Source organism: Heterodontus francisci, chromosome 48 (assembly GCF_036365525.1).
Source record: "Heterodontus francisci isolate sHetFra1 chromosome 48, sHetFra1.hap1, whole genome shotgun sequence".
In the NCBI taxonomy this organism is placed as follows: Eukaryota; Metazoa; Chordata; class Chondrichthyes; order Heterodontiformes; family Heterodontidae; genus Heterodontus; species Heterodontus francisci.
This window is the reverse complement of record NC_090418.1, coordinates 5,463,090-5,479,057: the sequence shown is the minus strand read 5'-3', so window position 1 is coordinate 5,479,057 and position 15,968 is coordinate 5,463,090. Positions and strand designations below refer to the sequence as shown.

General features: G+C 47.3%; 1 protein-coding gene across 1 annotated transcript; it reads left to right on the top strand.

Moving 5' to 3' along the window:
- The first annotated feature begins 2,983 nt into the window (after positions 1-2,983).
- si:dkey-19b23.7 (uncharacterized) lies at positions 2,984-14,759 on the top strand. Its single transcript, XM_068023609.1, has 9 exons — positions 2,984-3,019; positions 4,711-4,769; positions 5,467-5,535; positions 6,688-6,759; positions 9,364-9,482; positions 10,413-10,485; positions 10,676-10,841; positions 12,054-12,251; positions 14,448-14,759. The coding sequence occupies exons 2-9, from the start codon at positions 4,752-4,754 to the stop codon at positions 14,582-14,584; spliced, it is 852 nt and encodes a 283-aa protein (XP_067879710.1). The 5' UTR covers positions 2,984-3,019; positions 4,711-4,751; the 3' UTR covers positions 14,585-14,759.
- Positions 14,760-15,968: the final 1,209 nt, after the last annotated feature.

Below are 15,968 nucleotides of genomic sequence, written 5' to 3'. Positions count from 1 at the left end.
CCACAGCTCTCTGGAGTAGAGAATTCCAACCCTCTGAGTGATAGCATTTCTCCTCATTTCAGTCTTAAATGGCCAATCCTGAGAGCGTGACCCTGTGTGCTGGATTCTCCAGCCAGAGGAAAACAGCCTCTCAGCATCTACCCTGACAAACCTGCTTGAGAATTTTGTCTGTTTCAGTCAGATCACCTCTTAGTCTTCTAAATTTGGGGAAATATGGGCCCCTTCTATCTCTCCAGCCACCCCAAGAAGAAAGTTATTTGGGTACTTCTAAGAAAATTTTAAAAATACTTTTTTTAAAAAACAGTTTTGTTTATTAGTTATGCAATTGTTGGAAATGGGGGAGAAAAGGGCTGTTTGACTGGCAGTCAAAAATCATCCAATCGGGTTAATGAAGAGTCTGTTGGCGTTCTGATTGGCTGCGGGATGGTGATGTGTTGTGTGGATAGTTCTGTTGGGTGACCAATGGCATTTGGAGGTGAGGAGGCCATGTGACAATGCCTCCTGGGATACATCCAATCGGAGTTGGCAATCCTCCTCTCCTGGTGTAGACCTAAACAGCGTTGTTATTGCTAACAGATGTTAGGGGCCATGAATAAAAGGTAGTCACCAATAAATCCAATTGGAAATCCAAGAGCTATCTCTTTTACCTGGAGAGTGCAGAGAAGGTGGAACTCACCACAGAGTGTTTTGAGGTGAATCGTACAGATGTATTTAAGCAGAAGCTGGATTAAACACACACAATCATAGAATGGTTACAGCACAGAAGGAGGCCGTTTGGCCCATCATGTCCATGCTGGTTCTCTACAAGAGCAACTCACCTCGTCCCACACCCACCCCTTTTCCCTGCAGCCTTGCAAATCTTTTGCTCTTGAGATAATTACCCAATTCTCTTCTGAAAGCCACAATTGAATCTGCCTCCACCACACACTCAGGCAGTGCATTCCAGATCCTAACCACACTCTGTGTATTAAAAAAAAAGTGTTTCCTCATGTCGCTTTTGGTTCTTTTGCCAATTACCTTAAAATCGGTGTTCATTGTTTCTGGATCCTTCCGCCAATGGGAACAGTAACTCCCTACCTACTCTGTCCAGACCCCTCATGATTTTGAATATGATTTGATCTCTTTATTCCTCTCCGGAAGGAGAACAGTCCCAGTTTCTCCAATCTATCCACATAACTGAAGTTAAATATGAGGTCAAAAGGAATAGAAGGTTATGCTGATGGGGTGAGATGAAGAGAGTGGGAGGAGGCCCGTGTGCATTGAGCAGACACTGGTATAAAATGGGTAAATCTGGAATACTATACTTCCATGTAGAGTGGGACAGTGGTGGGTGGCAGACAGAGTTGCAAAATGGCAAATGGTGACATTAGGGCAGATACTGGACAGCCACATTTTTATAGACTGTTATAAAATGGTGATGAACTAGGTGACTAACAATTATTGTCTATTCTTTTTTGAAAGTCTCACTTTTTTCTTAGCTGTAGATTTACCCCAGGTAGCCCAGTATGTGCCCCAAGAAAGCTACAACACAACTTGCTAATAATTCCCAGGTGGGATTCTCAGACCCATTCTAGAATGTCAGAAGGTGGTGGGGTTAAGTCCCACTCCAGCCACTTGAGCGCAAAATCCAGGCCAACACTCCTGGGTCAGTACTGAGGGGGTGCTGCACTGTGCGAGGGGCAGTACTGAGGGAGCGCTACACTGTCGGAGGATCAGTACCGAGGGAGCGCTGCACTGTCGGAGGGTCAGTACCAAGGGAGCGCTGCACTGTCGGAGGGTCAGTACCAAGGGAGCGCTGCACTGTCGGAGGGTCAGTACCGAGGGAGTGCTGCACTGTCGGAGGGTCAGTACCAAGGGAGCGCTGCACTGTCGGAGGGTCAGTACCGAGGGAGTGCTGCACTGTCGGAGGGTCAGTACCAAGGGAGCGCTGCACTGTCGGAGGATCAGTACCGAGGGAGTGCTACACTGTCGGAGGGTCAGTACCAAGGGAGCGCTGCACTGTCGGAGGGTCAGTACCGAGGGAGTGCTGCACTGTCGGAGGGTCAGTACCAAGGGAGCGCTGCACTGTCGGAGGATCAGTACCGAGGGAGTGCTGCACTGTCGGAGGGTCAGTACCAAGGGAGCGCTGCACTGTCGGAGGGTCAGTACCGAGGGAGTGCTGCACTGTCGGAGGGTCAGTACCGAGGGAGTGCTGCACTGTCGGAGGGTCAGTACCAAGGGAGCGCTGCACTGTCGGAGGGTTAGTGGTGAGGGAGTGCTGCACTGTCAGAGGATCAGTACTGAGGGAGTGCTGCACTGTCGGAGGGTCAGTAGTGAGGGAGTGCTGCACTGTCGGAAGTGTCATCTTTTGGATGAGCCCTTAACCAAGGCCCCATCTGCCCTCTTTGGTGAATGTAAAAGATCTCTCAGCCACTGTTCCAAAGAATAACAGGGAAGTTCTCTGCTGTGTCCTGGACCAAAATTTATCCTTCAACCAATTTTACAAAAACAGGTGATCACATTGCTGTTTGTGGGATCTTGCTGTGCCCAAATGAGCTGCCACACTTCCTACATTACAACACTTCAAAAGTACTTGCTTGGCTGTAAAGTGCTTTGGGATGTCCTGAAGTTGCTTATACATTTTAGAAAGCAAGTCTTTTTACTTGTATGGCTTGGTGTCAAATTTTGTCTGATCACGCTGCTGTTCTTTTACTACCTTAAAGGTTCTATATAAATGCAGTTCTGGTGAGCTGCTATTAGTGAGGAAGAATCAACAAGGTTTCTTGCACCTGGTAATGATTCTGTGCTGGAAAAGTCTGTATTGGTGAACATGAGACACGGATTGTACCAGCCTCAGAACATGACATCTCCCTCGTGTTGTGCTGCTGAAAAGGTTGAAGCTCCCACAGGAATTGACCCTGCACTTTGTACCCCAGCAGCTTCAAGAAAGAACAAAATGTAAAATAAAAAGAGAAAAAGCTGGAAGCGTTCAGGAGGTCAGGCATCATCTGTGGAGCGAAAGACACAGCTAATATTTCAGGTGGATGACCTTTCAGCAGCACTACAGAGGTGATCAATCTGAAACACTATCTCTGTTTCTCTCTCCACAGGTGCTGTCAGACCTGCTGAGGTTTTCCAACATTTTCTGCTTTTGTTCTCAGATTTAGTGTCCGCAATGTTTTATATAGAGTTATATGGAATGCAACAGCACAGAAACAGGCCATTCGGCCCAAATGGACCATGCCGGTGTTTTTGCTCCACACGAGCCTCCAACCGGCCCTCTTCAACTCACCCTATCAGCATAACCTTCCACAATTAAAAACAGAAAATGCTGGAAACACTCAGCAGGTCTGGCAGCATCTGTGGAGAGAGAACTGGCAGAAATTAGAGAATTAACAGTTTTTAAACAGGCAGGGAACAAGGGGAGGAAAGGTCACAAAAAATAGGAGCTGGAGTAAGCCATTCAGCCTGTCGTGCCTGCTCTACCTTTCAACAAGATTGTGGCTGATTTTTTTACCTAATCTCCACCTAATTGTACATTTCCCATATCCCTTAATTCCCTTAGTATCCAAAACTCCATCGATCTCCCTCTTGAATATACTCAACTACTGAGCATCCACACCTCTCGGGTAGAGAGTTCCAAAGATTTACCACCCTTTTAAGAAAAAAAATTTCCCCTCATCTCAGTCCTAAATCGCTGATCCCTTATTCTGAGAGTGTGACTCCGTGTTCTCCAGCCAGGGGGAACATTTTCTCAGCATCTACCCTACCAAGCCCCTTAAGGATTTCATATGTTTCGGTTCGGTCTGCAATGGGATGGGAGGCAGTCGTGATTAAATGACAAGATAGATGATGGTGCGAGGCAATAGGTGGGCGGCAATGGGACAAGTCAAGGAACAATGAGTCTGCTGAAGGGTCATCGACCTGATAATGTTAACCCTTGTCCCTCTCTCCGCAGATGCTGCCTGAACCTGCTGAGCATTTCCGGCATCCTCTGTTCGGGAAGTGGCTGTGTGTCGGGCAGGAAATCTGGCCAAAGCCTTGGGGCTTGGCACAACCAGGTTGCCAAACACCCAAAAGCCCCTCAAAATGCCACCCTCTGGGGCAAGTGGGGCAGAAGCTGCAATGAGGTCCTCCCAACACAGGGGGGCGCTGTGGCGCCAAAGCTGCAGCACTTTTATTTCAACGGTTGTGTCATCAAGATCGAGCATTAACAAAGAACAATTGTTAAATATAGATCTACAAGAGGAAGATAAACTCCCTGACTTACGTTTGTTTTTTAAAAAAACTAATATTAATCGAAAGGACCATCTTGCACAGCGTTCAGCACTCGTCGGTGTGGTCCTCCTCAGCGCGCCTGGATCTGGTTGCTAGGGGAGACGGGGCCCAGTTGCTCAGGGAAACTCTCCATCCTTTCCCCTGGTACTTCCTAATGCAGCAAATTCTCTTTATTTACACAGAATAAACCCTGCAGATAAAAGGTCCAGTTGATGCATTCACAATATTAGAAATCAGGTTTTACAATCACATTGCAGAGATTTGCTGCTGAGACAATAAAATTTGCTACAGTTGCTATAGGCAAAAATTGGGAACGAGTCAAAATAATTATCAATTTTGGGCAAATTGTAATAGAAAAAAATGAAGCTAACATTTTTAAAAATCCTAAGAAAATGTTTTCGGTCTTTAATTCTGCTCTTCCAAACTGAAATATTTTATTTTTCCTCCCTATAGTTACATTTTTCTACCACCTCCCATATGCAGGAACGATTAACATGAGTTCAACAACAGAGGTAAGTCACCTTTTATGATTGCAGTGACGCTGTCTTTGCCACTGATGTTTTAACGTCTATTATTCTCTCTTGTTTTCTGCCCAAACGTACTGCATTCCCATAGCGCCTCTCCCAGCCTCAGGATGACCCGAAGTGCCTTACAGCCAATGAAGTTCTTTTCGAAGTGTAATCATTGTTATATCGCAAACGCAGCAGCCACTTGGCGCACAACAAGCTCCCACAAACAGCAATGAAATAAATAACTAGATCATCTCATTTCGTGAATTTGGTTGAGGGATTGATGTTGGTTGAGGGATAAATGTTGGGCCAGATGCCAGGGAGAGCTCCCCTGCTGTTCTCCTTAAATATCGGATCTTTTACATCCACGAGAGGGCAGATGAGCCTTGGTTTGACATCTCATCTGAAAACACACGGGCACCATTTCAGCAGTCATTATTCAATAGCCATTCCAGACTGATTTTTCCCCTTGTTGGGCAAGGCAGCCTGAATGAAGCCTATTTTAATGCTCATAACTGCACCCAGCTGAACTAGCCCACAATAGGAGATTACACCACCTTGCTCTGTGTGGCTTAGAAATAGATTCGTTACCTCTGAGCCATGTGGTGGATGGCCAGTACTTGTCTGGCCAGTCCTTGCTCTACTGCCTGCTTCTGTACTCCCAAATCCTACTAATTAGATTTCTGTGCTGTGTTTCTAGGACAAAACGAAGGAAGTGAAGAAACTTCAAGAGTTTCTCGGAGATATGGTGGTGCTGGGATCCCTGCAGGTAAGGGGAGTGGGAAGGGAGACAGAAAGAAGTTGCATTTATATAATAAAAGCAAAATACTGCAGATGCTGGAAGTCTGAGATAAAAACAAATGCTGGAAATACTCAGCAGGTCTGGCAGCATCTGTGAAGAGAGAAGCAGAGGTAACGTTTCAGGTCAGTGACCCTTCATCACAACTGATATTATTGCATTTGTATAGCTCCTATCATGACCTCAGACATTCCCAAAGCATCTTACAGCCAATGAAGTACTTTCTTGTTTGAATTGTAGTCAGTGTAACAGTAATAGTGGTGATCTGCCCAAGGGCTCATTTCTCCGCACCTCACGGTCCTGCGCTCTGCTCTTCAGTTGCCCGTAAGAGCTGCCCATTTTGTAACTTCCATGAAGAATGAGCAATATGACTAGGGAAAAGGTACATGAGATGGTTTCCTGTTGCCCTCCTCATGCGTGCTTTAAAGGAAACACAGGTCCTCTTCCCAAAGGATCCTCCGTCTGTAAGCAGCTGCTGTCCCTCAAGGTTCCAGCTTTTACACCATCACCACCGAAAATTCATTAGTTCTGCCGTGGGCCATGGCTCGTAACCCTGGGCCTGGGGTGACTGGCAAAAGGGCAGGGTCAACCACCCTCTGAGGTCTCAAATGACCCTGTATAGTAATTTTGAAAAGAGGAACATAAGAAATAAGAGCTGGAATAGGCTACACGGCCCCTCAATCCTGCTCTTGTCATTCAATAAGATTGCGGCTGATCTGCCTAGGAAACGTGGCAGCCAATTTGCACACAGCAAAGTCCCACAAACGGCTATGAGACAATGTCCAGTTTATCTGTTTTACTGGTGTTGATTGAGAGATAAATATTGATCCAGGAAACTGGGGAAAACTGAACTGCTCTTCTTCGAAATAATGGCGGCGGGATCTTTTACATCCACCTGAGAGTGCAGGCGGGGCCTTGTTTTAATGCCTCATCTGAACGAGAGCCTTCTCTGACCGTGCAGCACCCCCTCAGTAACTGCAATGAGGAGTGCCAGCCTAGATTTCGTGCTCAGCTCCCTGAGCTGCTGTCAAACCTGAGTTGGAGATTTAACATTGTGGGAAATCACGGGTCTGTCCAGCCATTCCATTGAGAGCTACTGTTTTCTTCTGATCTCTTTCGCAGGGTTTCAGATACTTTCAGCCTTGGTTGCGAGGTCGCGAGGAGCTGCTACTGACTGTGGTGAATGAGGATGTCGTAAGTATTGTCCTAAGCAGCTTTGGTACTTGTTATAAGTCCTATGCTTCTCATTGAGCTGAAGGGGCATTTCCTGGTGGGTGAAGGTACCAGTGTAGAACCAGACCCTACAAAGCAGTAGGTGCCAAGTTCAGTTGCTGGTCTTTGCCCTGTTTGCTGATCGTAGCCTCAAGTAGCACCTGCCACAATTATATTCAGTGACCTTGGGCTACGATGGGCGAAACACAGCCAGGAAAATTCTCATTCTTGTAATCTCATCTAGCATTATAACCCTCTGAAATTCGTGTTCCACCAATTCTGACCTCTTGCGCATTCCCGATTTTCATCGTGGCACCATTGGTGGCCGTGCTTTTTGCTGCCTGGGCCCTGAGCTCTGGAATTCCCTCCCTAAACCTCTCTGCCTCTCTATCTCTTTCCCTTCCTTTAAGATGCTCATTAAAACCTACCTCATTGACCAGTCTTTTGGTCACCTGCCCCTAATATCCCTTTATGTGTCTCAGTGTCGAATTTTGTTCGATAGCACTCATGTGAAGCGCCCTGGGAATGTTTTACTACATTAAAGGTGCTATATAATTGCAAGGTGATGTTGTTGCTGTGTAGCAGGGTTGTCCAACATAAGGCCCGTGGGCCAGAGTCCGGCCCACCAAAGGTTTCAATCTGGCCCGCCAATCCTTTGTAACTGACAGTGGGTTGCCCAGGTGGGGTGAGCACTGATTGGTGACTTGCGGCACAGGCGTGCTGGGATCGGCTGCTCCTGCTGTTTTTGCGTGGTTCAGGGAGTGAATGAGTCAATGGCTGCTGTGGGGGGGAGAGAGAGAGAGAGAGAGAGAGACCGAGGGGACAGCTGGAACGGGCCATCACACAGCCAGAGGAGCAGTGGGGGGGGGGGGGGGAACGCTAGGGCGCCCTTAGAGAGAGAGTCAGGCATTCTACACAATCGCAAAGAGTTAAAATTTCTACTTAATAATTGAGGGGTAAAGTGGCAGAGAGGATCAGTTAGCCTGTTAGAGACTTGCCAGACCTTCATTTCCAGCAGTTTCATTTGGGTGTTTTAATGGCGAAAATGTCTGCCACAAGGGTCATTGCTGATTTTAGGGAGGCCGATTAGTGGTCACCTTGTTTTCCCCCTCTTTCACCGGCTCCACCACCCGTGGAGAGAGTTAGAGAGAGAAATGGAGCGAGGGAGAAGATGGAGATTGTGAGATGGAGAGAGGAGGGGGAGATCATGAGATAGAGAGGAGGGGAGAGAGAGGGAAAGGGGGGGAGGGAGAGAGAGATCAAGATCACTTCCGACAGATGGAGATCTATCTGGGATACACCGCATTGCTGCTACAAGTGTGCAGGCAGAGATTGACCACTAATGCAAGCAAAAACAATGCCAGGTATCTCACCAAATCAGTGTTCAACATAGTGACGAGAAAAAAAGTCAATAAATGAGTCTTCTCATTTAAAGTTTCTTCACAAAAATGCACATTTGTTGTTGTTTTAATTAATAATAAGATACAGGTTTAATACCTTTATCTTTCTGAAATGTTCTCACCGGCCCCCATGTAGGACAAAAATTGTAATATGGTCCCACCACGCAAAAAGATTGGACAATCCTGCTGTATTGGATATCTGCCCCCAATTGGAAAGTAATTGTGCGTGGACATTATGTGTCAATGAGTGAGACCATTTGGAAGAAAAAGATGATTCAGTAGCTTAGACACAGGCTTTGGATCTAGGTTCAAGTCCACTCCAGACTGTCGAGATGCAAGTGTAGCATGCTTAGTTTACAGGGTATAGTAGAATAGTGGTTATGTAACTGGACTAATAATCTGGAGATGGGTTCAAATCCTACTGTGGCAGCTGGGGAATTTAAATGCAATGAATTAAATAAATCTGAACTAAAAATCTAGTTTCAGTAATGGTGGCCATGTAACTATCAGATTGTTCATTAATGCGCTTTAGGGATGGAAATCTGCTGTCTTTACCAGGTCTGGCCTACATGTGACTCCAGACCCGCAACCAATGTGGTTGACTCTTAGCTGCCCTCTGAAATGGCCCAGCAAGCCACTCAGTTGTATTCAAGAAGGCACCTCAAGGGCAATGAGGGATGGGCAATAAATGCTGGCCTTGCCAGCAACGCCCACATCCCGTCAATGAATTAAAAAAAAGCTCTGCACCACTGGGGTTTCCCTCACCTCAGAGATTGATTGTTGTGATTTAGTCAACAACGCCAATGTTGCTGTATCATGTGACTACCCCAGGTTGGCAGTAGGTGAACTCAGTGGACCTTGGCCTGTCCACATCCAGCAATTCCTCTGAGCTGATGCAACTCGGCCTCCGCGCTGCAGGAATCCAGCGTGAAACGTACTTGAGCAGTTTCTAACTGGCCTAAACAGTGTCTTATATGAAGTAGGAGGTTATGCCGATAGGGTTAGATGAAATAGGATGGGAGGAGGCTCGTGTAGCATTGAGCAAATGGGCCCAATGGCCTGTTTGGGTGCTGGACATTCTGTGTAATTCTAGCACACACATGATGGACCAAAAGGCCTCCTTCTATGTTGTAATTTCCATCTCTCTGAACCAAGAGTCTGTCTTTTCTTATCCACATCTTTTCAGAGCTGGCGATCAGCTAGTTTTCCCGGGAGTCTGATTAATTCTCCCGATGAGGATTTTGGAGCTGCTGAGCTACCCTACGCTGACCAATCTCTGCTGGCGTCGCTGCGATCACAGAAGAGGTAAAGCAATGCTGTTTGCCAATCTCCTCCCCCGCCCCCCCAATCCACCACCACACTACTGCACGTCAGTGGTAAGATTCACCAGCAAATGCTAGGGAAACCCGCTGGTGAGCTCGAGAACAGTGGGAACAGTTGCCAAGTGCTGGGAAACTCCCAAAAAGGAAACAGGAAATGCTCGGAATGCAGAGCTGGCTAGTCAGTATCTGAAAGAGGGAAAGCCACATCAAAGTGTCAGAAACTCCCCAAAGCGTTAACCTTTCCTCTTTCCAGATGTTGCTGGACCTGCTGTGCATTCTAATTGGTGCAGACGAGTACAGGCTCGCCTCCCAAACAGGTGGCCATAGTGTGGAGTCCCAGGAGTTTCTTACTCTCCCTGATTCACATTGGCTAGTCCTGTGGGGCGGACCAACTGATAACAAGAGAAAACCTTCACTGTTTAACTTGCCTGCATGAATTCTGAGCCCGGTTCCCTGACCAGCGTTCCTTCCTCACGGGAACACCCAAATCCTGAGACAGGCCTGTTTCTCCCAGGCATTCGTACAGCAGTACCCATTACATAGCTCTGTTGTAACCATTCTTTCCTCCTCTGTTCCCCCATCGTCTCCAATTCCTCCTCTGTCTTTTGGATAGAATGTTAAACTGAGGCCCAGTCTGTGCTCAGGTGGACAGAGAAGATCCCATGGCACTTTTGGAAGAAGAGCAGTCACTCCTCCCAGTGTCCAGGCCAACACTCCTCCCTCAGCTAGAAAAAAAACCCTTTGACTGTTCATTCATCTTATTGGTGTTTTGGGATCTTGCTCGGTGGAAATTAGCTGCTGTGTTTGCCTACATAACAACAGTAACTGTGTTTAAAAAGTAATTACTTCCTTCCTTCACTCTTTGTCCTTTTTCCTCTCTCCTATTAATAATTTGTTTTCCTTTCTTCGCCAGGATGAGTGGTTGCGGACACGCGGATGTGGGGCTGCCTCCAGCCTCTCCATGTGATCGAGAAATTGCACTCCCGGTAAGTAACCGAGCAATTTCTCCTTTACTGCAAATATACCCAGTTTCAGGGGAGTGGCAGTATAATGCTGTAACATTGCTGTGCTCTCTCTCTGTACCTTTATTTTGCCTCACCCACTAACACTGTCAGTTTACATCAGTGCCAAGCTACATGTGACAAGTCTGCCTAATGCAATGCATGTCTCTAACAGGAACTGAACTGTACCCTCTTCCTCTTGGCATGCTATGCCAAGTACCAGTGCCCGTATGTGTGGATCCGATCCAACCACGAGCGTCTCATTAAAACAACCAGTGAGGTCTGGGCAGCCAAGGACAGCCCTCTGAAGCTGAACTCCACTTTGGAATGGCAGCAGAATGGTATGTTTTCTGTCGAACGGCATGGGGCTGACCCTGTCTACAAGACTGCACGCGTTTCTGTAAATCACGTAACTGGGATTTGGATCAGAAGCAATGGCCCTACTTCACCCGAGTGACCCTCATTCACACAGTGGGCCTTGACAGTGAGTGTCGGTGGGCTGTTCAACTGTGAACGGATTCACAATCAGGCATCCCCACTTGTGCGCTCTGCAGGGTCACAGGGCAGCCATCAGGAATTGACCTGTGGCCAAGTTGTCCAAGCCCAGGGAACACTTGGGCCATTGCCCCAGCTCATACAGCCCAGCAGCCAACCCTGTGACCTTGGTCTGTGAAGCTCAGCAATGGTGAATTTGTTTTGAAGCTTCTGGGGGACACAGATGTCAGCCATCATTATTTTGTTAGTTGCCTCTTCTCTGCGTCCCCCCCACCACCCCCAGTCAGTACTCTGTACTCTGTGTAAAGAATGAGGAACAGGAGGAGGCCATTCAGCCCCTCGAGCTTGCTCCACCACTCATTTAGATCACGGTCAAGCCGTACCCAAGCAACATTAACCCGCCTTTGCTCCACGGCCTTACCTAACAGAAATCTGTTGAACGGCAATTCCATTTAGCCCACCAAGCCCATTTCTTTCACAGAGCGTAAACAACCTACCAAGTCACAAACTCCATGAATTTTCCTTCTATCTGCCTTCATTGTTTATTTTTAATGAATTTTCTATTCAATAAAGTGAAGAGTGTTGGTCCTGGGACTTTTGAACTCATGGCTCCAGATCATCACTGTAGGCCTCTGGATTACTAGTCCGGTAACATAGCCACTATGCTACCATATGTCATTGGTTGCAAAGCGCTTTGGGATGCCCTGTGGTGGTGATGGCTCTATAGAAATGCGGGTCCTTTCTTTGTCTTCTCTTGCAACGAGCAGACAGAGGAGATAGTCAGCCCATCAGTCTTGCCTTAATTTGGAACTCTTAAGCTTCCAGTCGTCACACTGTCTTTCTCAGTGTCTCCACCCCTCTTGTTGCAGTTCCTGCTCCTAGAAACATAGAAAATAGGAGCAGGAGGAGGCCATTCAGCCTTTTGGGCCTCCTCCGCCATTTTCATGGCTGATTGTCTAATTCAGTACCCTGATCACTACCCAGCGACCTCCTCCATCTCCTGCCTTTCAACAGCTTCCCTCACTCTCATCAGCATCATGCTTCCTGTCTCTCCGCAGGCATACTGATTTGGGAGATAGTGGCTGAATTGGTGCAACTCTGCACATGGCCTCCACCATCGAACCCATTCACCCTGGACATCAGGTACTTTGAGTCTCTCCCTCTGATAGAGAGATTTCTGGCATCGGGTGCTATGGCCAACTTCCTACAGAGAATTGTGATCTATGGAAATCGGGAGAAGCCCTATTACACCAAAGGTAATGCGCAGTGTGTTGGTATAAGTGGTAAACGGCCACTCCTCACCTCCTGTTTCCACTTCGATTCTTACCTTTGTTTTTTCTGTTAGCAACAACAGAATTTTCTGATTCTAACGTGTGAAATGGTTCCAAAAATAAAAAATAGTCACTGATAAATCCAATAGGGAATTCCGGAGAAACCTCCTAACCCAGAGAGTGGTGAGAATGTGGAGCTCACTACCACAGGGAATGGTTGAGGTGAATAGTGTAGATGTATTTAAGGGGAAGCTGGATAAACACATGAGGGAGAAAGGAATAGAAGGATATGCTGATAGGGGGGGGGAGACGCTCAGTTGGGCCAAATGGCCTGTTTCTGCGCTGTAACATTCTAAGTACGGAAAACTAACATCACTAAAAACAGATTACCAGTCTTTAGTACAGTCCTGTTTTTGCGAACATGCTATGTGCATAGTTGCTCTCATGGTTCCTGCATTACAACTGTGATACACTTCAGAAAGCACTTCATCGGTTCAAAAGCGCTCTGGGGCGTCCTGTGGTTGTGAAATGCATTACAAGTTCTTTTATGTATGTTGTGCACTCTTTGTTTAAGCATCGCACCCTTGCAGATGCAAACGTCAACCATTAGATGGAGTTTCAGAAGCATCACAGAGACACTCGGAGGGAAGTGTCTCTTGCCCTGCCTTTCACTGGGCAAAGCAACGGGAGACCACCTGCTAGATTATTTTTAAAAAATTTGTGCGTACATATACATCCTCTGCAACGTCTTCTCATCGTGATTATGGGTCATATTTTTCTGCCAACATTCTGCTATTCTCCTTAGAACAAAGGAGATTGAGGGGAGATTTAATAGAAATGTACAAGATTATGACAGGCTTAGATAAGTTAGACAAGGGAAAACTGTTCCCATTAACAAATGGTCCAAGGACGAGGAAACATAGATTGAAGGTTTTGAGCAAGGGATGCAGGGGGGAATGTGAGGAAGAACTTTTTTATGCAGTGAGTGGTAATGACCTAGAATTCGCTGCCCACAAGGATGGTGGAAGCGGAGACGATCAATGACTTCAGGAGGGAATTGGATGGCCACCTGAAGGGAGTAGACTTGTAGGGCTATGGGGATCGAGCAAGGGAATGGGACTGACTGAATAGCTCCGTGGAGAGCTGGCATGGACTCAATGGGCCGAATAGCTTCCTCTGTGCCTTAAATGACTCTATGTAACATTGAAACTGTGTTCTTCCCTAGGCACCTCATCCCAGGGAGGATATAGTGACCTTGGAGGGTATGTAGTGCAGATTCACCAGAATTATACCTGGACTTAGAGGGTTAAATTATGAGGACAGGTTGCATAAAGTTGGATTGTATTCTCTTGAGTACAGAAGCTCTGAGGGGTGATCTGACATGAGGTTTAAGCAACAACAATAACTTGTGTTTATATAGTGCCTTTAATGACATTAAATGTCCCAAACCGCTTCACGGGAACATTATGAAGCAAAATGTGACACCGAGTTACATAGGTGATACAGGTGGCCAAAAACTTGGTTCACCTCAACGAAGTAGGTTTGAAGGAGTGTCTTAAAGCAGGAATGAGAAGTTGGGATGCACACTGGTTTATGGAGAGAATTTGACAGGGTAGATAAAAACTATTTCATCTGGTCAGGAGAATCCAGAATGAGGAAACATAATCTCAAAATTATAACTAGAGCATTGAAGAGTGAGAGCACTTTTTCACATAAAGGTTAGTGGAAATCTGGGACGCTTGCCCCTGAAAGCCTGTGGATGCTGAGGGACAGTTGGAACCTTCGAGACTGAGAGCGATAGATTTTTTGTTGGGCAAGGGGGTTGAAGGAGGTCGAGCTACATCAGGTAAATCAAGTTGAGGTACAGATTAGTCGTGATATAACTGAGCAGCGGAGCAGGCTCCAGGGCTGAATGGTCTCCTGTTCCCATGTAGACATTTACAAGTGAATTCTTTATGTAAACAGTTTCCTGTAACACTGTTGTTGCGAGGTCTGGCCAGTAGGTGGTGCAATGCAGCACATTTCTGAAGTCTCCCATTTCATATCCATAAAAAAGCTTCTATTCATCGAATGAGCAGAGACAATTTACTATTTGTGGCGGGAGACGAGGCAGTGTGGATGGCTAGCATGCCTTTCTGTTAATTCCCAGGAGCTGTGCAAATGGTTTATTTTTTCTTTCAGTTTTGGAGGAACTGGAAGCTCTGAACAGATTTCATGTAAAAGCTCTCCACGAGATGCAGAAACAGAAGCTGAGAGAGATGGAGGAGGAAGCGGACGATGAATGCGGGATCGACAGCAGCTTATCCAATGGCGAGTGACTGGGCAGGTTTCCTTCAGCTTTCATACAAAACTCTGGAACAAATCCAGAAAAGAGTAGCGTAGGCCAATTAAAATATATGGATAGAGGGAAGGACAAGGGGTACAGAGTCGGGAAGCAGTTGATTGTATATAATGCCCAGGGACTGGGATCACAGCGACTACTTGCGTGTAGCTGAACTTATGAAGTGTCAGTGTTGGTGCAGGGAGGGTAGGGAGGGGAAGACACAGGTTCCCAGCAAGATATTTTTATTCACTGCCCTGATGGGCTTTAGAACATGTTTGCGATGGTGGGGAATCAGAGTAGCAGTATAGAGCAATCAATACAGGTTTATTGCGTGCACGTTGAAAAATCAGAGAAGGGAAGAGACACACTGAGGGATGGGAGATGGAGGGAGAGACACACTGAGGGATGGGAGATGGAGAGAGAGACACTGAGGGATGGGAGATGGAGGGAGAGACACACTGAGGGATGGGAGATGGAGGGAGAGATACACTGAGGGATGGGAGATGGAGGGAGAGACACACTGAGGGATGGGAGATGGAGAGAGAGACACTGAGGGATGGGAGATGGAGGGAGAGACACACTGAGGGATGAGAGATGGAGGGAGAGACGCACTGAGGGATGGGAGATGTAGGGAGAGACACACTGAGGGATGGGAGATGGAGGGAGAGACACTGAGGGATGGGAGATGGAGGGAGAGATACACTGAGGGATGGGAGATGGAGGGAGAGACACACTGAGGGATGGGAGATGGAGGGTGAGACGCACTGAGGGATGGGAGATGGAGAGAGAGACACTGAGGGATGGGAGATGGAGAGAGAGACACTGAGGGATGGGAGATGGAGAGAGAGACACTGAGGGATGGGAGATGGAGAGAGAGACACACTGAGGGATGGGAGATGGAGGGATGGACACACTGAGGGATGGGAGATGGAGGGAGAGACACACTGAGGGATGGGAGATGGAGGGAGAGACGCACTGAGGGATGGGAGATGGAGAGAGAGACACTGAGGAATGGGAGATGGAGGGAGAGACACACTGAGGGACGGGAGATAGAGGGAGAGACACTGAGGGATGGGAGATGGAGGGAGAGACACACTGAGGGATGGGAGATGGAGGGATGGACACACTGAGGGATGGGAGATGGAGGGAGAGACACACTGAGGGAGGGGAGATGGAGGGAGAGGTACACTGAGGGATAGGATATGGAGAGAGAGAGACACAGTGAGGGATGGGAGATGGAGAGAGAGAGACACACTGTGGTATGGGAGATGGAGGGAGAGACACACTGAGGGATGGAGATGGAGGGAGAGGCACATTGAGGGATGGGAGATGGAGGGAGAGGCGCACTGAGGGATGGGAGATGGAGGGAGAGACGCACT